The sequence below is a fragment of the Electrona antarctica genome, assembly GCF_951216825.1.
Source record: "Electrona antarctica genome assembly, chromosome: 6".
Taxonomy (NCBI): Eukaryota; Metazoa; Chordata; class Actinopteri; order Myctophiformes; family Myctophidae; genus Electrona; species Electrona antarctica.
Genome location: NC_136811.1, coordinates 10,992,104 through 11,014,095, shown reverse-complemented (window position 1 = coordinate 11,014,095; position 21,992 = coordinate 10,992,104). Strand labels below are relative to the sequence as shown.

At 42.5% G+C, this 21,992-nt stretch overlaps 2 protein-coding genes across 2 annotated transcripts in view; both read right to left on the bottom strand.

Annotated features, from left to right (window-relative positions):
- The window catches only part of sphk2 (sphingosine kinase 2), a 31,559-nt gene extending 20,850 nt beyond the window's left edge, over nt 1-10,709 (bottom strand). Inside the window, 3 exon segments of the mRNA XM_079504493.1 lie at nt 4,818-4,956; nt 4,958-6,728; nt 10,608-10,709. Coding sequence (XP_079360619.1) covers nt 4,818-4,956; nt 4,958-5,278 — 460 coding nt within the window. The 5' untranslated portion in view covers nt 5,279-6,728; nt 10,608-10,709.
- Nucleotides 10,710-11,930: 1,221 nt separating this feature from the next.
- rpl18 (ribosomal protein L18) lies at nt 11,931-21,313 on the bottom strand. Its single transcript, XM_079504521.1, has 7 exons — nt 21,243-21,313; nt 20,473-20,559; nt 19,642-19,749; nt 16,469-16,567; nt 15,486-15,609; nt 13,869-13,938; nt 11,931-12,086 (listed from the first exon to the last, which is right to left on the bottom strand). Exons 1-7 carry the CDS (start codon nt 21,243-21,245, stop codon nt 12,011-12,013), a joined length of 567 nt encoding a protein of 188 aa, XP_079360647.1. The 5' UTR covers nt 21,246-21,313; the 3' UTR covers nt 11,931-12,010.
- Between the last annotated feature and the right edge of the window lie 679 nt (nt 21,314-21,992).

Below are 21,992 nucleotides of genomic sequence, written 5' to 3'. Positions count from 1 at the left end.
AAACACTCCTTTGCCTAAAAATGCCCATAGCCGTCATCACAAATGTGATGAGGTCAGCACATTTGGGCACATTTGGGCAAGTGGCTATGGCCGAATTTCCCCCAAGGAGTATTTTCGTGCAAAACTCATGCTTGGAATGGATTCAGCATCATGAAAACCCCCTAGTTTGACACGTCACATGCTACTTAAAGGTATATTCAGTGATTTTACTTAATTCAAATATCACTTATTTTTTCTTTTTTTCTGGATAATCCTCCCTACTATAGAGTGTGCTGACCATATAAGGAGTTCCTCCCTGTCCCCAGTGAGCCCCTGGGGTCAAAAAACCATAGTTTCAGTTTTGGTGGCGGGTGGCAAAGCCTTCATCCAATCAGGATGAGAGGGGCCTTCCTCCAATCATGATCGACTGGGGGCGGGCCTTGGTGCACATGCTGTTGGCCTGTTGCACTTCCCCCCACTGTAGAGCGTGCATGTGCACATTTTGTTGCCTGGGCGGACTGGGTGGTTTTCCAAATCACCCAAATCACTGAATGCTCCTTTAAAGTATAATGAAATTTGGAATTCTTTGCCTTATATTGGTTGATAAGGGTATCCCAACTTTCAGCAATTGCCACAAAGTTTCCCAAGGGAGTTAGGTTGGAACACTTTTTTCTGTGATAGTAGACACATTTATGAACACATCTGTGAAGAAAGCTAGTGGTAAGCATTTATTTTGCAGATTTGCCACAACTTAAGCTAACTTTACCTAACTATTCACTAAAAATGTAAAAATGATTCTTAGTATCAGTGTATTGTCAATGATCCGACGGTACAAAGAAACATAATTAACCAAAATAACCTCATCTCCATTATTCAGTCATTACAAAAAAAAATAAGAAAAAAAGAAAAGAAAAAAAGAATGACATGAAAAAATAGCTGATGTGCAAGCTCACAACACGTCATGACGAGTCGCGCGCTTGTAGATCGGCTATTTTCGCTATTTTTGAAAATAGGGCTCAACAAAACCTGGCGGTATGTTGTAAAGTTCTATATTTAGAGAACATACAACAACTTGGAGGCATTTCAACTATGGACGTTTAGTGGACAAACATTGTCATTACACTGCTAAGTCTCATCAGCCTCTCTAGCTGTCATTAATAGTTAATACAGAGTTCCCTTTCCCCTGGGACCTTTGGCACATCCAAGTTCAATCAGACTTGTTCTGTCCCTTGGCCTGGGACCTTTGGCACATCCAAGTTCAATCAGACTTGTTCTGTCCCTTGGCCTGGGACCTTTGGCACATCCAAGTTCAATCAGACTTGTTCTGTCCCTTGGCCTGGGACCTTTGGCACATCCAAGTTCAATCAGACTTATTCTCTGTCCCTTGGCCTGAGACCTTTGGCACATCCAAGGTCAATCCGACTTGTTCTCGGCTTCCTGCTGTTCATCGCTCGTGCTCTTTAGGAAGCAGAATCTATGAATCATTTACATTCGGGTAGGACACTCGAGAAGACAAAGATAGCACAAAGTACCCACCAGGTGTGGGAACAAGATGAGCCATCACTGGGAGTGCCAGAGATGGGTGTGTATCCACTATCCAATCATTATTAACCACATGAACCCTAGTGCCTCGATTCTGGGCATGTCATAGGCATTTTGACAACACAGCCAATCTACAAGATCACATCGTGTCGCAAGTTTGTGATGCATTGTGAGCTTGTAGGTCGACGGCTATTAACATATTTGGTATAGAGGAAAGAAAAATCACATCCGTGTGAAGTGCGGGGCGCTCTTATCATCGTACATCATCATGACGTAACATTTGCTCAGACACATATGACGTAAATTCTCCATTCATTGTCAATGGGAATTTAATCCTTGTGTAGGACAAAAATACCGATTTACTCACACATACGTAAATTCTCCATTCATTGTCAATTGATTGATTGTCAATGGGAATGTAATGTTTGTGTAAGACGGAAATCTACACTAATAGCTGAATATAGGAGCATATATAGCTCAAAAAGTAGACAGATTAGGGACCGCTGGAGGACCCCCGTCAACCAGGAATATTAAGACCCATCAACAATGTTTTTCAAAACATAGATATGTACTAGCTCGCAGCGCCGCACAAAGTGCCACGCTGTGAGCTTGTAGATAAAATGAGCTAAAATGACACGACAGCACAGATGCTTCCCCGGTGTCACTGTTAACCCATTTTGGGGCAGGAACCCCTTTTGGTGTTAGCATTATGTTATGCTTTAGCTATTGAAAAATAGCAGATCTACAAGCTCATAGCGCGCCACCGAGTGGCGCGCTACGAGCTTGTAGGTCTGCTATTTTTGAAAAATCGAAGAACGACTGACATAGAAACATAACTTTCTCAGAAAACTGTCAGGATGTAGAAGACATTTTTAGAATGTGATCTCGGGTCAAAATGGGTTAATTGATTAAGTGGTTATGACACTATTCAGACCAGACAAGATGTTGACAAAATGCAGTATTCTTTTCGCTACGGTTATGTATATACACCCTAGTATGTGTGAATAGGGGAAGCAACGGGAATCGTTGTCACCGTGTCAAAGTGTTGTTGAAGATGCTAACAAAAGGCACTTGGCACATTGGATTTGGCTCCTTTTTGTGGCCTGGGAGCTCGAATAACAAATATTTGGACGTGCCCGTCATAATTTTTCATGAAACGGTGTATGTTGTTGTTGCCGGTCCCTGCACTACAATGCGTAAACACAGTTTTGGACAGAAACATGAAACATGAATCACAACAAAGGCAAGATACCGGTATTGTTTGCACCTCCAAGACAATGATTGATTTTGCTTGGCCATGCCCCCACATTCTTGTATGTGTACAACAATAACTATATAGCGCCTTTATCGCTTTGTGCATTACATGGCGCGGGGGGGGGGGGGGGGGGGGGGGGGACCAAAAACAACCAGCACGCCACCAACCAGCTTGATGTTAGTGTAGCAGTAGTCTCTCAACAACAGGGGCCGCTGTTTTCCCGAATATTTGACGATGGGATTCTCAGATTGGTGTAGCAGTTACACTAGCACTTAGGAGTGAAGTGCCTTGCTCCAGTAAAAACAAAATCACACTTGTGTGAAGTGAGTGAGGGTCGCTCTTATCATCATACATCACATACCATCAATCAATCATCAATCATCAATCAAATCATTTCCGTGGTACAAACACAACACAAAGCTGGGCGTAGGAGGGGCTAGAGCCCCTCAGAAACTAACGCAGGGGGAGCCAGTGGCTGAATAGGAAGCTTCTGATTCCCAAGCAGCCGCTCTACCTCCTGTCGCCCCAACGTCTCAAAGCATGCAGGGAGTGAGATCAGACGGCACGCTTTCACTCAATCACACATGCAGTTGGAGGCCATCGATATTGTCCTTTTCTTTTTGCTGAGGTTTGCGTGATCTGCGCAAAAGGACAGTTAACCCATTTTGGGCGGGAACCCCTTTTGGTGTTTTAAACATTATGTTATAATTTAGCAATTGAAAAATAGCAGATCTACAAGCTCGTAGCGCGCCACCGAGTGGCGCGCTACGAGCTTGTAGGTCTGCTATTTTTGAAAAATCGTGAAAATGTAGAAGGATTTAGAAGGATTTTTAAAAGTTTTGAGGTCAGGCCTAAATGGGTCAAATGATAAGGGACAATATCGGTGGCACCCAACTGTACAGGAACATCACGGAAGGAAGTGGGCGCGCACAACGGTGGACGTCGGGGGCAGTTATACCGTGACAGAGCGGAGGCACGACAGGGACGAGAGGAAGACGACGGAATGCGATAGGGCTCTAAGAAAGGGGACACATCATCAGCGATATGGGCAGGCTGTTATCAGCCGCACGCGGATGTGCATGTTATGTCAGCCTGCTACGGAGGAGCGACAGATAGAGCCAGAGGGGGATTAGGGAGAGGTGAGAGGAGTGGGTATCGGAAGGAGGAAGTAGCCGTGGAAGAAAACACAGACGGGGTCGGGCGGTCGGATGTGCCTCGTGTAAATAGAACCGGGGGAGTGGTGAGAAAGGTGAGGCCTATACCGCACCGACAAGAGGGGTAGATAGACGCTACAGCTGTATCAGTCCGTCTGTTTGTTGGTGGGGGTACTATAGGAGGGGTGGGAAACGGCAGCTGACCCACCCTTTATGTCTCTACAGAGGGTCTACACTGGACACTCAGTGATTCAATGATACAGACCATGTGTGTGCAGGACAGAGAACAACCCAGAGAGGGATGGAGAAAGAGAGAGAGAGAGAGAGAATTGGTTAAATGTTATACAAAGTAAGTTGCAATTGGAACTCAAATGTGCCTGCCCCAAAACCAAATTGATTAACCTCCCCACTGAGTGTCTGAGCAGACAACCATCAGCTGGCTGAAGCTGAAAGGGAATTTTCCCCCCGGAGGGATCAATAAAGGTCTTCCTTCTTTATTTCTTTTTAACACTGCTGTATTTATACAACCGTCTTGGCTGGCTGCATGAAGGCTCTTGAGAAAGCAGGTCGGGCCAACCCAGATACTGTAACAAACATGAACCGGACACCTGGGTCAACCTGGTCACCTGAGGCAACAGACCTCGTTTGACTTCTAGTACACAGTAACAGGAAGTAAACCGTATATCCATAGGTGCCAAAATGATTATTGTCAAGAGTGACTCCTGCTATATACACCAAACAATTCTGTTCGCCAAATAAATAAGGCTCATAGTCCCAATATCACGTGATTAGAATGAACATTTGTCAAAATCACCAAGTCCCACAAAAGGGGACTGAACACATAACTAGACATACGCGCGCGGCCGCGCGCATATATGGACACTCACCTGTTTCAGGATTCACGACCACCCCCCTCAGCAGACACTGCACCGCCACGGACCACTTCTCCGCCTCTGGCCTGCTCTCGGCCAGGTAGGCCCTGACCTGCCGTCGTCTGGACACGCCTTTCCTCTTCTTGCCAGGGGGGGTACCAGTACAGCACCAGCAAGGGGGGCGCGGGTGCCCGGGGGCAGCTGGAGCCAGCCAGCTCCGACAGGGGCAGCAGCAGACGGGCCTCTTTGCCCGGCCGCGGCGACAGGCGCTGAATGTGGATGTGCGTGTGGGTGAGGGTCAGGGCATAGTTGGAGACCGGTGCCTGGGTGGGGGAGGCAGCCGGCGAGGGGCCGCCGCCGGGGCTGTTGGGACAGCTGTTGCTGCTGTTGCCGTTGGTGCCCGAGCCCCAGTCTGCAAACTGGCTGTGGAGCAGGGCCTCTGCCGGGGACGGCACGGGAGGGTCCGGGGATCGCATGGTGTTCGGCTTTTGGTTTAGTGAAGGAAAAAAAAAGAGCTTGGACGGCCGTAGAGGTTTCTGCTAACAGGAGGACGGCAGCCGTTTCAAAATGAGTAAACTGGGCCAAGCTCTTTATAGAGATTGAGGAAAACCCCAAAAGTCACAAAGCTTCATCCCTGAATCGTCCTTGAACATCATTCTTCAGTGCTTGTGTCGCCGAGGTTCCCCGTTACCTCGGGGGAGAACCTTGAGGCTTAAAAGGGCTGCATGTAGGTAGCTGGTTTATACGGGACACACGGAGCTAGTCAATCACTTGAATCCAAACGTTCTCGGATAGTCCTTAGATAGTTCGATTCTTATTAGATTATTTTTCTCGCGTTAATACACTAGTGCTAATGCACACTGTCTTCAGTACACGCCAGTCTATGTAAGGCGATGTGACGTCATGCTGTGACATCGCGCTGTCATGCTTTGCTTGCGTTCCCGTGGTTACAGCTTGGATTCAAGAAATATAATGTCAAAGACAAAACAAAACCATTTGTAGCCATTTGCTTATTGATCTGGGAAACAAAACCACAGCTTCCAGTTGAAGGTGCTTCTGTTTTATCCTGCAATTCCATTAAGTGCAGCTTATTGTTCGCCAGTCCTTATGCCTTATTCATAAAGCTCCCGTCTGATCGGAGACAGTTTGATCTAAAGTGCCACCAGTTTATACAGTTCCTCAGCACTATCCAGTGGCAAATGATGGAGGGCACTTCAGAAAAAAACCTGATCCCAGGCAAACAGGATTCAACTATTCCACTTTTTCCCCAGTAGGAGGTCAATTAAAGTGTGTTCACACAAACGCCACTTAAGTACAAATAAAGATATGTTTAAATTAACAGTTCAAAAGCACTCGCTGTTGTTAAGAACGGCCACGCAACATCACTACAGACTATTTTCTTCTTCTTTTTAAATAAAGCACAAAGTAAAGGGGACAATACGGAAACATTAGGTTGTGCCTAAAAACGGATTCACTGATTATTAAGACGAGAAAAAAAACCCATAAAAACACACCTTGCTCTGGCAAGGAGGCTACGTAGATATATATATAATATTGCTGTGGAAGATTTTGTTGTACGTGCTGGCCCAAAATAATTATTTAGTGCTACAGATAATAATAATAGGTGCGCCCGTAACTTGAGATACACGGAGTGAACAGCAGGCAGTGCGACGACACAGATGCAGTCCTTAATCCAAAATTAATATCCTCGCTTCATCCTCGGAATTTGTTCCTCCTCGTAGCAGGAAGGGTGAACAACGACACCACCGCACAGGTAAACAGTTGACTAACGGAACAAAAACAAAACAATAATACATAAAAAAAATGTAAAACAAGACGGCTCCAGACGGCTCCCTCTGTGTTAAGTCATGGTGGTGTCCTGCTGGAGACGAAGCTCATGTTCCCTCCCATAGATCGTGTGTGTTCCTGTACAAGGGGATAGGAAGGAGAGAAAACAATCAGTCAAACAATCAATGCTACAAAAGTACCTATAAGTGGTGGTTCGAATAGTAGACAAAATCATGCTCATAGTGGCACATAACGCATCCATTCTACAATGACAAGAAAGGGCAATAATCCATTAAAAAAAAAAGAAATAATAATCATTTGACCTGAGATCAGATTCTAAAAATGTCTTCTACATCCTGACAGTTTTCTGAAAAAGCTGTTTCTATGTCAGTGGTTCTTCGATTTTTCAAAAATAGCAGACCTACAAGCTCGTAGCGCGCCACCGAGCTTGTAGATCTGCTATTTTCCAATAGCTAAAGCATAACATAATGCTAACACCAAAATGGGTTAATGTCTCAGACTCATGTAGCTATAACCTGTGTTTCAGTCGTCCATTACAGGTGCAGTACTTAGTTTAGACAGTTTTTGGATTAGACTAGTCATTGGTTAGACCAGTCATTAGTCCTACAACTACAACCTATCTCAAACCCTAAACCTAACCTCCCACGGGGCAGCACACCTAAACCTAACCTTAACCCATGTCTAACCAATGACTAGTCTAAACTAAGTATGCACACCGTCCATTACACATCTATGACATATGGGGGTTCCAAATTTGGGCAAGATTCCAGCGCACCCCTAGCACCTTTGACTTAACAGTAACACAATCAAATTAAAGTTTGATTATTTCAATAAGTATAAACATATAACAACCACTGGTTTGCGAGATTATCTCTGGACACACAGACAGACAGAGTGACACCATAGAAAGATGACTGGGTATGTATGCCATTGCCAACCCACTGTTTTTACTCAGATACTTCAATGAAGTAACATTTTCGTCAAGTAACAAATTGAATGAAGTTTGTTCAATTTGTTCTGAGATATAGCTGAAGCTACAAGAGCAGCCAATGTGGAATAAGCCACGCCATGTCTGTGGTTCTGGATCACATCAATTAACCTCACCAGCAACCAGTAGTGAAGCAAGAGGGCATTGTGGCTATAGAGCATATAGCCACACTAGCATTTATCATAAATGGAAGGAGGACAATAAAGTTCTCCTGGCTGATATGTGGGACGGATTGTATAAGGAGGGTGAGGCAACTAGAGAGACAAGATCTCCATTTGTCCAATATGAACTTTAACCCCAATTCGTGACTGATGAAAGCCACAATGACTCAGAATCACGCATCCTCAACCAGCCTTGGCTGAGGCAGCACATCGGTCTGGGATGAGACGTTACAGGAACATGACCGGTCTTCTTCTCTAATTTGCCAGGGTTTTCATTTTTTATATTAGGGTGTTGTTTTGAGAAACAATTAATGTCTTTTGTCTTAACCCATTTAGGCCTGACCTCAACATTTTAAAAGAAATCTTCTAAATCCTCCAGTTTTCTGAAATAAATATTTTCACGATTTTTCAAAAATAGCAGACCTACAAGCTCGTAGCGCGCCACCGAGTGGCGCGCTACGAGCTTGTAGATCTGCTATTTTTGAATAGCTAAATTACAACATAATGTTTAAAACACCAAAAGGGGTTCCCGCCCCAAAATGGGATAAGACATATAGAATTGATGAAACAAGGCCACAACGTGTTGTGTACGTACACTATATGCTATTTTCTTTGCCCAGGTTAATGCGTCTAAAATATATTTATGATACCTTACAAAAGTAGAAAGACAGCTTTTGAGATTTAGAAGTAGCAACTCTGGTTCTTCAAAACATCAAAGTTCAGGTTCAAGATGGTCTGAAGTTTGATGGCAGTTACAAATTTGACAGCTCTAGGCTTATGTTTTGAAACACTTGGGTTTTTGTGCCTGCGATGTCATAATCAGGGGTCATACCGATGATGGCTTTTGGTGGACATTCGTGTAAAAATTCCAGTTTTGCCACGGACATACAAAATGAGTCCAGGACAATAATATTACGAGAACTAATATTTCTTCAAATAAAACATTTGAGAACCACTAGGACTAGTTTGACTCCTAATGTGCCATATTTACATATTTTACATAGTAAATAAGTGTCACATATTAAAGGAGACTTGACATTGAGTCGTATGATCCAAATAACATCATAATGGTGCGTGTTAAAAAGAAAATCTAAAATTTGCTACGGACAAGACCAAGTCACATTTGTCCCTGTAAGGACACATTGATGACCTCCGGCCATAACAGTTTAATGTGTAGCTAAGCAAGCAACATATCACCCAGAGTGACTTTTGTAGATTATCCTTTGTATCCTGTAATTATCCATTTTTATTTAATACAATTTATACTAAACAATATAACTTAAGTTTTATAATAGTACACTTGATGTTTCACTCAACAATGATTTGTTTTTATCTCCTACTTGTGTGTTCAGTTTACATTTGTAGCTGAATGATCCATAAATATTGCAATGTTATCGATTACTTTTAGCACAACTTGGTCTGGCTCCTATCTATATAATCCTTCATCTTCCAAAGTCCAGGCTGAAGACTAAAGGTGATCTTTACCATCAGGATCCCTAGGCTGTGTAGTGACTCAACGTTATTATAATTAGATCGGGCTAGCTGTAATATTTTTTTTCAGTCACTCAAAAGCACCAGTCAGACAAATAAAGGTCCTGCTATGAAGTTTTATAAGCACTGCCTGGGAGATAAGCTAACTTCAGTACTGCAGACAAAATCAATACTTGACTGATGTCCAGCTCTGATAAATAATACAACTGTGCTGATGCCCATTGTTGCACTTTTAATGTCCTTGACACAGGGCGGGGACACAGCAGCAAGAATACCAGCAGGCTAATTTTGTCTCCCATGCACACAATGACCTGCTGAGTGACCAAAGCTAGGAACATTTTAGCCACAAAAAACATCTCCTGTTTCCATTGCTGTGACTCAAGATCTGCTTATACAATTTGGCTTCACACCTTGCTCGGCAGTCTGTGAACTATCCAAAGTTAAACACATTGAACTACTAGTTCATCTGAGGTTTACCGTCCGTTACCTTGTTGACAGCTGTCAAATAGACGAATACCATTTTTTTTGTTGCATCACAATTTAGCCATTTATGGAAAATGTTTATATTCTTAGGAAAAATGAAAACAAAATATTTTGTACATATCAACTGCAGGGATCGTGTTTCACTGCAACCGGGCAATACAATAAGATTTACATTTTCAGGCTTGTTAGACTTTTTAAAGAAATATTCCTCCCTCAATATTTGTATTATGTGAGCTCAAGTTAGTTTAGCCATTGAAACAAACATGCTACCCAACTGTAAATGTGCCTGGACTGGACCAAAAACAATGACTGACGAAGTGCCAAAATAACTGTTGTGGTTTTGTCTTCAAAATGATTCATATACTTCAGTGTCACACTTTAGTTTAACACAGATAATACATGCAGGACAGTTAAGCATGTCCACTAGCAAGCAGCTAGTCTTGCTAGTTGGCTACAGCTACCTTTACCAACTCTATTAAACTTCCTTTTCGCCGCAAGATTTAACGGGCTAGTGGGTAAAAACAAAAAGCTCATGTAGGCTACGGATTGGAGGTTTTCAGTCTGCCTCCTAGCTCGACATACAACCGGGAGATGGGATGATAGATAGGAGAGGGGAGATCCCGCACCGGGGTTAGCCTAGCCGTCGTTAACGACGGGGTTTTTATCGTTTTATCTGTGTTAAAAGAAACGTGTGTGATGTGATCCTCTCTCCTCCTGAAAGACTACCAGTAATCTTAATTCAGTGTTTCTAAACCCAAACAGACAAGGCGTCAGTTAAAAAGCTACCAAAGCAGGGCAAAACAGGTAGACCGAGCTGGACTATTACAATATAAGGCTGGCAGACCAAAACACAAAAGACGGAAAAGAAATTACCTCATTTTTGCTCCCTCCGCGACGGTTACAAGTCGCTTGCACCCTCTCTTGGCCCTGAAGCCTCTGGACTGGACTGCTTGTTCAGGAAGTGTCTGAGCTCGCTCGCTCTGCTCTCAGCAGCAGAGGGGTGGTATTTTTTTGCCTTGCCTTACGATGGAAATGCATGCTCTGCTCACTGCCTCAGGGACAAAGGTAGCCTTTTACCTTGCTTTACTGCAAAAGAGCACTATCTCCTCCCATATCTAATTTTCTAAACAGTATAAAATAGGGCTTAGTTAATAAAAGTGCACTCATATATACACATTTCCATGTCCACTATATAAATGTAAAATACAGTAGGCTTACCAGTATGTCAATCTCTAGCTCTGGTCCATAGCTCTAATGCTTTTGCATTGGCATTTATTAGAGCTATGGACCAGAGATAGTCCATCTCCCTTTAAACATCAGAATATTATAGTTCACCTAAATGTGGAATCTGGGATTGTTGGTTATATTCTGGAGTTTGGTTTGTTGTAGCTAGAAAACACCATCATACACCATACAAAATCAAATGAAGCCTGCTGTCTTTACTTTACAAAATATAGATGGCTTTACTCCAGTTAACAAACATTACCACCATAAAAACACGAAAATGATACACCCAACACAAAATAGAGCAAATACCTTTTTTAAAAAAAAAAGTCAAAAACGTTTATCCACTCAGTTTTATTTCTGGCCCAAACATTAGATCACCTTCCATGACTGATGATCAATACAGCAGGATATTTGATCATTTTGATCCTATACTTATCCTATACTTCTAAAAATGAGACTTAAGGGGCACTGTTCAAGGGGGGGGGGGGGGGAACAGAGCACTATGTGCTTCGATGGGTTGTGAGGAAGTCCAATGGTGATAAGGCAAACAGAAACACCCACACACATTCTCCAATCAAGTGTCAAGAGCATCAGTTTGCAATATAAAAGGAAAATAATTTAACTATCGTGTGTACTAGTAGTAGTAGGCAGTGTTGTATTACCTCACTCTGGTGGCATGTTTTTTTAACCAGTTCTTGAATTACTACCACTGTGCCTTTACTGTTGAATACCAGCTAGCTGGCACATTTACAGTAATGCAATGTTGCTTAATGCTCTTAAAAATGCTCTGCCAATGAAACAAATGAGCACAGATTAGTTTTAATCCTACCATCATGTCATTCTGGATAAGACTTCTCTATCTCTACACATCCAACATGTAATCTATGAACCTATTAATGTTCTGCATGCCTATTGACAGCAGATTTCTTCAGAGCAGTTCTGCAAGTCAGAGAAAAGCAAAAGAGACAATTCATGTTGCATATCCAATCTTTATTTGCATCAGATTGCATGGAACAACAAAAACATAAAGAACCTTGAAACAAAGACGATTAGTTCTTGTAGCCACATCTGGCTCTGCGACCACGAGCCCTCTCGAACTTTCTGCCCTTGGAGCGAATGTAGGGTCTGGAAGAGAGAGAGAGAGATTTAGGACAAAAAAATCTGGATTTTTACAGGGTTTAACACCACAAAAACTAGCATACTTATTCTGGGGCAGAGAGATGTTGTGTAAAGGGGAACAATGAGAGCCTAGTATATAGACCACTATGGGACTCAATGATGTATATAGGGTGGTTAATTCAGTTGATATTCCAGCTCTTAGTTTCAGTAAACTAACGATTATTCCTCACACTGTATTAACCTGCGTCACCTTATCCCTGGGGCAAATCATACAGGACCCAGGCCACTTACTCTACCATCACTTTACTCCCTTTCTTTCGGCTTTAGTTAAACCCATCTGCAGAAAGGCCCGTTTTAGACAGAGCTTTGTTCCCACTGCCATAAAAGCTTTAAATAAAAGCTTTAAATAAGTAACCTCATCTCAAGTTACAAGCCGTGGTGCATGTAGTGTCAATACATGTCTGTTGTGTGACCATGTAATCAAGTGTTCCTGAAAAAAATCAGTTCGTATAGTTCTGTATGCATTGTTTGAGTAATGTATGCACCTAAAGGAAAGTTGAAAATAATTTCCTTCTTTAGGACAACAAAAACCATCGTCCATTACATATTGCCATGCTACACTAGTAGCAGACTACACTAGACTGCCAGACAGCGAGTGGGCGAAACAACTGCACAAATCTATCCTGATATGTAGCGTCACCTGTCATGATGAGACTAGCCTTACAAATGATAATAACTAGGGGCGTAAACAACTATGGTGCAAAAGGAATATCTCTGCTGGATCAAGCTGCCACGCACACTGCGGTTTCCTTTAGATATTGCCTCCATACACATGCAGACTGGACTAACACACATACATAAGACAGATCTCCTTTAAATACTTTATGCGAGAAGCTCTTCCTTCAGTAAAAACAACCTCTAGAGGGTCTTTCAGGGTTTGTTGACAGCAATAGAACAGCTATAGAAGCCACCGATATGCTGTTCGCCACCTATGCCGTTTGATCTTCCCCTTAAAACTTATGCTGCTCTACTTCAAAACTCAGTATCTCCATGTTGTAATCTTAATCACTGCATCCCAGGAATGTGTGCAAAGTAGCATGAAACTAAGAGTTTGGGAAATGGTAGCAAATACTGAAGATTTTGATTCAAGCACATTTCAGATCAGTACAGTTCAATGTAAATTCCCCCATGTGACATTTAAGGTAATGTACCCAAGCTATACAGCTACCCAATCCTAGTCTATGTGTGTAGTTCAAAATATATGTGGCAGCTTGTGGAATCCATCCATGCACATCAGGATGACTGTTGGTGTTCAGTGTACTTCCACCCGTGTGACAACTCACTCATAGTCTAATTAAATCTGGACAGGTTATTATTTGATACGTCTACACCAAATGTTTTAAGTGAAATTTAATTAATTATAGCACAGTAAACGGATATTAGCCATGAGCAAGCACCGTTTGAAATGCCCGTCAGGTGAGGACAACTACTCGTCCCAGTATGACATTCATTTTGATTTGAGAACTACAATTTGGACCACAATGAAAATGCGCGATCATGCTTTTGTCCATCTTTTGCTGCACATGTTAATCTGTATGTTACCGCATGATGAATGCATTAATAAAGCTGTCAAAATGCTGTTGAAAGATATTTCAGCTACATAAGACCACTACGGTCTACGACAAGGCATTTTAAATTATTAAAATAAAAAATGGGTCATTGTCTGCCCTGTTAGCATAAACATGTCTAGACATGGTAACAGTTAGCTTTAAAAAGGTAAGCACATACTTGGTGCGGCTGTGGGGGGTTCCAGGGGCCTTTCCAAAGTGTCTGTACACCTCTCTGCCCTTGCGGGGTCCTGCAGAACAAAGGGGTATAAACAACGAGTTATAAAAATAGACATGTTGTGTAACAGGAGCTACATTCACAATTAAATTAAAACATAACCTGGACACAGTTTGCGTACAATGGACGCCACAGAAAGCCATGGTGCATTGGTTTTAATGTGAGGTTCTTTGTGCTTTCAGAAATTAAATTCCGGTTGGTTGGGTAGCCAACATTTAGCCACATTATCCCTGGCGTCCCTAATTTGAGCATGTGATTATGGCCAAACATTTTCAAAAATGAAGAAATAAAAAAGCCATCCATGTCACAAAGCACCGCAATGTGACCCATTGTGAGCTTGTAGATTGGTGATTTATGCTATTTATTGTACAAAGTGGTTCAAATCATTGTTGGGAGGAACCTGCTCAATGTGTGTCGACTCCAGACAAGATACAATGGTTCAACCAACGGCTGCCGATGGTCTGACTGACACAGACCAGTACCAGAATACCCACTCCTCCCTCCTGTGTAAAGGAGGGGGGTGGGGGGCCGGCAAACATTTGAATTGTCCAGTTACACATGACCGGTTCTAATACAACTGCACAATTGTATATGACAATCTTCATAGGTATAATCACAGAATATGCTAAATGGCTTGAATTGACAACAGAAAATAAAATGAGAATACATTTAGGGATAAAAACGAATACTTGAGTAAAACACTCATATGATTATAGTTATTTAGCTGCAGGAGACAATTAACTTAAGCCATTATTCTGTCATTCAAGGTGACTCATCACGGCATGAGATTTCTATTTCTCATTTTGTAAAATGCATGTTCTTCAAATGGCAAATGAAATATGCTCTGGGCAAGAGATTCACAGCTCGACAGCACCACCTGCTATTTGAGTTCAACGACGCGAGATTTAGGGACACGATGGATTGGACAATAAAACTGCAAGTGGGGATTGGAGAACATGTTTTGAGTTCCTGCATCCCTAGAATACATTAACGATGAACTTTGTTCCCCAGAAGTAAAGAATCATAAAACGCAATTCCAAATTCTGTGACACTTTTTTGAGCGGTGCAGCCGCTCCAATGCAAGCTTTGTGTGTCCGTCTGCCCGTCCGTCCGTTTGAGCACAGAATGTCCGTGACATGTTGACATCATTGTGATGAAAGGCATGGCTCACTTCACATGTGATTTTTTTTATCAATCAATTTTTTGAATCAAAAATCTATTTCAGTTATATAATTTTAACTAGATGGAACTACTGTCCATAACATCCATTTCCGGGCAGAACATTCAGCAAAAACAGCAGATCTACAAGCCCACATCTACATTGCAAGCTCGGAAAAATCTGCAGGTCACAAATGGATAGATGTGCAGACTCTTATTGGAATTTCATATTGTAATCAGAAGAGATTGAGTTTTTATACTGTAACCAGCAAAAAGCTTAACTAACAAACAAAAAAGGAGCAGACGGACTATAGAACCCTGGGGGACACTGGTCAACTAAGCATAGAGATGTAAAACACCGTCTGCATAACAGATGGAGAGATGAAATGAGGAGATGCTAACCTGACAGCAGCACTGTGCCCTTTCCCTTGGGAGAAGTCAGTGCCAGCTGGTCAAAGGTCATAACCTGACCTCCAGCCTTCAGGATTCTGCGGCGGGCACCATCAGTCACCTTAAGAGCGCAAACCTGGAACACACAAGACAGCAGGTACACAATTATTTTAAACTGTTACACATTTGATCGTTTTACAATAATCAAATCGAATAAAGGCTACTGTGCGGAGGTGGTATATGGTAAATGGTGCATTTATATAGCGATTGTGCATCAATTCACCCATTCACACACATTCATACACCGATGGCGGCAGAAACCATGCAAGGCACTAGCCAGCACATCGGGAGCAAATTGGGGTTCAGTGTCTTGCTCAAGGACACTTCGACAGAATCGACACTAGCCTCGAAAACCCAGACGTTTTTATTTCCAGGGAGGGAAAAAAAGTCTGGGTCCGAGTCCACTTCAATTCGGCATATTGTAGCGCAAACATCACTCACTCTCTGCTGATTTCTGATCGTCTGCACCTTTGTTAAATTGACACACACGCACACACATACACACACACACACACACACTCTTCTCTCTCTCTCTCTCTGTCGCTCTAATTAATTCGTCTCATGTGTAGCAGCTGCGCATAGTTTCTGCCGGCGGATCCTGCCGGGAGCTGCCTATGCCATAAAAAGCATAGGTGAGTTCCAGGCTACTTCGACACTAACTCTGGGGGAGCCCGGGTTCGAACAGGCAACCTTACGGTTACCATCCAGCCACTCTACCCCTGAGCCACCGCCGCCCTATATGCAGACCGTATTCCCAGTTCTGACAATATTCCCCAACTACGGTTGGTGCTGCTGAATCTCAGTTATACAAATGATCAAATAATCATAAAATGGTTGCATTTAACCACTATACCCGACAAAGTGAGCACAATTGCAGTGAACTAAATCTATTAGTTCAATTATCATATCATCATGATTGTCAATTATACATTTACCTTGAGCTTGGGGATTTTCTGAATCCTGACGTCGTCGGTGACTGTTCCCACGACAACGGCGGTCAGGTTCTCACGACCGGGCAGTTTCATCTTTCTGATCTGTTTGGCAGGAAGTGACCAGTGTTAGAGATAATGGCTGGAAGCAAATGCATGTTCACAAATCACGTCTCACGGGACAAAGCTCCAGTGAGCAAATTCCACCTAAGAATATACAGTAGTTACCAATGGTACACTTTACCAAGAACTATATACATTTGCAATCAACAGTCCATGTTCAACTTTCATCTATTGTTGCCATTTATGCTGCCCTGTTAGGCAACCTTAATTTGACTGCTACAGTGTTTTTATCATTACAGCAGGCAATTTGTGCTGCTGCATAATACATTTCCCCCAACTTGGTCGTGTCCCATAGGGCCTGATGAGGCCTAAGTACAATATACTGTACTGGTGGAAAGCAACTTCCACCATCCCTGCTCAAATGCTGTTAAATCAAACTTAAAACAGGTCTGCGGATTTTAGCAATGTGATGTGAATAATGCCCAGTGACATGTCACTGAGTGCTCTCATAGCATTAGATGCAAATTATTTGGACACTGCAGTGGCTATATCAGATTATCAAGGGAATAAATGTCAAGGGCCCATACATTCAATAGGAATAAAACGGTATAAACTAAGGCTGAACGATTTTGAGAAAAAATCTAATTGCGATTTTTCTGACCAATATTGCGATTGCGATTTGACTCGCGATATATTTTTTTAAATCACACCCGTGTGAAGTAAGTGGTGCAACTCCGTGTGGGCGCCCCCGGGGGGGTCCCCAAAACTTCCAGACCCACAGGAACGTGCCCAGGGTGCCGGCCCGGTTTAGGCGAGCCGCCCCGCGTCCGAAACGGTCGAGAAAGAGTTACCGTGTGTGGGTCCCCAGGCGGTCCCTGTACTGTACTGTACTGTACTGTACTGTACTGTACTGTACTGTACTGTACTGTACTGTACTGTACTGTACTGTACTGTACTGTACTGTCACTGTACTGTAATGTCACACCTACAATCATCATATAGGGCCTATACAGTTAGGCTGCGCAACAGTGACACTTGGTTGTGAAAACCAACCAAATGCTATTTTCGTGCTCGGACAGACCCAGCCAGCCAGCCACCCACCCACCCACAGACACACAAAGCTCCATAATGAAGTGGTTGCACCACTTAAAAAGTAAAGCTTCAATTTAGTATTCACTGTGTCCATTTAAAAAGTAATGAAACATTACCAAATGGCATACCATTCATTTACTTTACCAGGCAGTGATGTCAGGATTCACAAGATGTGAGACAGCTCAAAATAATGTAGGCTAACTAACCAAATTGACCTGTGTTTAATTAACTACAATAAGAATGTGTGTTAAAATTGTAATGTTAGAAATAATTGTAAATAGCTCTCTGGATACAGACCATAAATGCAATGTAATTTCCAGACTTTCTATTTAAGTGCAATTGCTATTAGGCTACAGTTATCTAATCATCAGAGCACAATATTGTGATTCTCATTTAATATTCACATTTAGATATTATGTTCAATTGATTTATTTGTTTTTGAGGGGCAGTAGCCCCTCCTAAATCCAGTGCACGTATGTTCACAAACGTCCTACACAAACATTAAATTCCCATTGACAATTTTATGTCATTGTCTGAGCAAAGAAATAGGCCTAGTGTCTATTTTACGTCATGATGATGTACGATGATAAGAGCGCCCCTCACTTCACACGGGTGGGATTTTTTTAACCAAATAAAAGCATATGCATTGCATAAGTGTAGGCTACATTTTGACAGATGTGATGACAGAATTAGGCTATCAATTATTAGAGATCATTTTGTCTGAGGTTTAAGACAAGCTCATAACTTTAACTTTAATGTTTATGAGCTTGTTGGCCGGCTATTTTCCCACCACGGGTCCTGGTGTAAGCTTTTTTTTAATGATGGCTCTCGGATCTCGGTACAATTTCGCGGACCTCGCTCAGACAAATCATTACAAATGTACATGCACCACAATGGGGACCGGTTCACTAGAATCGGGGACGACGACGACAATGTAGCATTAATAAAATAAACAGGGGACAGAACAGCAGGACAGCGCCCGTGCCATGCGAAGGTTTGTGGTGTTGCTGCGGGATGTTTTGACTGTCGCTGTACCATGACAGGTCTTGCACAAAACTCTCTTGTTGGACGTCTGTAACGTCAAAACCAAAATAATGCCATATCCCCGAAGTGCCTGATCTCTTTGGGATTACATTGTGCGGATTTAAGAAAGTTTATTCGGGCTCCGCAGACGCTATCTGCTCCTCAGCTGCTGCTGACTTCTAGCAGTAGCATGGTAGCATTAGCATCAACGCACTGAACACAGAGCAGCGTAGATGTAAATGATGACTTTGTTTTGGGCACTGCGCGAGCGTGTACACATGCACTGCAGTCACATGCACTGCAGGGACACTTCTGATTGGTTAGAATAGAGAGCACAGTATAGCCGTGTTGTAAATACTGGATCAGACGCGCTCCGGGTTGATTATGATTTTTTTTTTAATCGCAGCCTTTGCGATTTGCTAATCGCGTGGTTTCAAATCGCAATTTCGGTTTGAAAACGATTAATCGTTCAGCCTTAGTATAAACTGCAAAATGGTGAAAAATCACACCTGTGTGAACTGAGTGGTGCAACTCCCCTCTCTCTCTCTCTCAGGCAACAGTGCAACACTATCTCTCTCTCTCCGTTTCTGGCACAATAGCGCCACTTTTTCCCCTACTGGTACTCTAAACATAGTAACATAGTAAAATAGTCCCATAGTCCCAGTGACATTGCTGTTCCTTGGAGTGCTTGCACCACTCAAAAATGCAGCAGAAAAGCACGACAGGGATAAATGATTACTGTTCCATTATTGCAATTTCATCTTGCACAAAATAGTCATTAACACTTTAAGGAGAAGGAGTAGCTGTTGTGGAATTGATACGAACTTCAACTTTATACAATGGCGTTCCCTAAATTAGACAATCACCACATTATTGTATTGACATCACACTACCAAGCAGATCAGTTTGGCCTGATGAGCAGTCTTTGCAGATGGGAAGACAAAGACAAAAGAAAGAAACCAGGCTAGAAAAAAGGGGCAAGAGTAAAATGGTAGACTGACCAGACGAGAGATGGCCAGGGGAGGCCTGTGGGTCTTGCTCATGAAGAGCCTCCTCAGGATCACCCTGTTGAAGGGAGCATTGGTACGACGAGCCAGGAACCTGTACAACTGTACACATACACAACAGTTGAGGTTAGGGCATGGTTATACAGCAGTGTTGAGAACCACTTGAGATCCTAGTTAGTCAAATAGACCCGGATTTGGCACTGTACCCCATCCTTAGATATTCTTACCTAATAATGTTCCTTGCCGTAGAATAGTACATACGGCAGCATGGCAACAGTGACATACTGTGATTTAAGCTCAATACAACCACAAAAAGACAAATCGATAAGAAATGTTTCATAGCACAATTAAAGGCAGCTGGGTGCCATTGTCTCAAATATAGACTTAGACAATGTGATACAAGTGTAAGCTGGTTGTGTCTATGATAGAAAACATGGCACTAGCCAAACTAGTGGCTTTCAACTAGTGGTCCGGGGACCAGCAGTGGTCCTCGAGGGGATTCCAGGTGGTACCCAGCTAAAAGATGGAGTTGGCAACCAAACTCTGGAGTTAATTATTGTTAAACATCTGCATTACTTAATTTACAACAATTGGAGAAATGTAGCAAGAATTGTTATTTTAATCAATGTTTTGCCTGCTATCTCTCCTATGGTACCACATCAATACAGCATAGAATTGTGGACAAAATCAACGACAACAAAACTTTCTACGGGTTTGAGACACTAAATGTCATCAGATGGTGGTCCGTGGCTCAAATGCCGAATAAATAATGAACCTTTAAGTGAAAAGGGTTGAAAAGCACTGCACTAGAGGAAGTAGACTCACCTTAACCAGGAGCCTGAGGTAGATATCCTCACTCTTTGGCTCCTTCCTGTGAACCTTGCGGTCCTTGTTGTGTCTGATGTCGACTCCCTTTAATGGAAAACAACCACAAGCAACAACTTAAAAAACAAACAGTAGAGTCACTTCCATTTAGTTTCAACTCCCAGCAATCATTCATTAGCATCATCATTGTCGCGTTAGCATAACATGGCATGACAGCAACACAAGACTTGGCACGTGTACTATTATTACTGCCCATAACTTATTAAAACGTGTATATTGGGTTAAGATTACGCCAAGAATAGGTATAATTTCATAATGGTCCTTTCAGACTGATGATTACATGGCAACACATTTAAACCAAGGCTAAAGCACACACGTTGACACCGAGTTAGCATACATGCATGCATACATAGCCGCTATTCAGACAAGGAGATAAGAGCCGAATAATAGTATTTTCGCGGGGACGCACAAAAAGGTATTAAATGTGATGTAAGTTTATTGTGCGGTGTGTACGTACTGTGTACGTTATTGTACACGTTTTCAGTGAGTGGTCTACATGCCAAGGACCGACTGTCGGCACGGACTCCGATGGGTGTTAAGCTAACAACAAAATAAATATGTACAGGACAAAAATGATAAGGGGATTTCGAAGTACATAGTAATTGGCGTTCGCACACGTTGAATGTGACCAGATTGGATATGTGTAAAACAGCGGATGGCCTTGGATAATATAGTTTAGTGCGTTTAAAATTCCCATTAGCTTCACCTACCATCTTGGACTCGGAGCGAAAAGGGAAAAGGAAGGACCAAACTCTCGTCTCGCGATAAGAATACCGTCCTTATTTGAGGCTCTCTGATTGGTCAGGCCAGCACGCACTTCCTAGAGCTAGAGCCTCTAGTGGCCTGGATGTGACACTGCTCCTGCTCCTGCTCCTCCTCTCCTCTCCTCTCCTCTCCTCTCCTCTCCTCTCCTCTCCTCTCCTCTCCGATTTATTGACTGATTGATTGATTTATAAAATAGCACAAGGCTCTATTGCTGATTACTTAGGTTAGAACCCGCAGCAGTGGTGTCCGGTTAGAACTTAAACCAGGATGCTTCGACTTCTGCCTTCTGCCTTGAGCAGACCTCTATTATCTGATTAGGCTTTGTCACTCAGGATGACTGAGCCAATAAGATCCATATGATGTCAGCATTAGGTCAACCCGGACCAAATATAGGGATAGTCGTACTAGACATGTCATATGTCATATAGCCCGACGTCCTAGTCGAATATCCCCATATATGGAGACTAAATGTCAAATGACCAACTCTCCCTCCTCCTGATATGAATAGAAGTGAGAGTCTTCGTTACTGATTGATTGATTGATTGATTGATTGATTGATTGATTGATTGATTGATTGATTGAAGAATGTATTAACAGTTTGGAGAATTACAGTACATTTCAAGTACAACTCAATACAAGTCTGTTAACTGTGGATGACACCATAAAGTATTACTCTTGTTTACAATAGGGTCCAC

Bases quoted from the DNA above. Each gene is read 5' to 3' on its own strand.
- rpl18 (XM_079504521.1), bottom strand. The intron at 15,610-16,468 runs GTAAATGTATAA...TGTGTGTTCCAG, and splicing joins AGAAAATCCCCAAGCTCAAG to GTTTGCGCTCTTAAGGTGAC. The intron at 13,939-15,485 runs GTTAGCATCTCC...TTTGTTCTGCAG, and splicing joins GGGCACAGTGCTGCTGTCAG to GACCCCGCAAGGGCAGAGAG.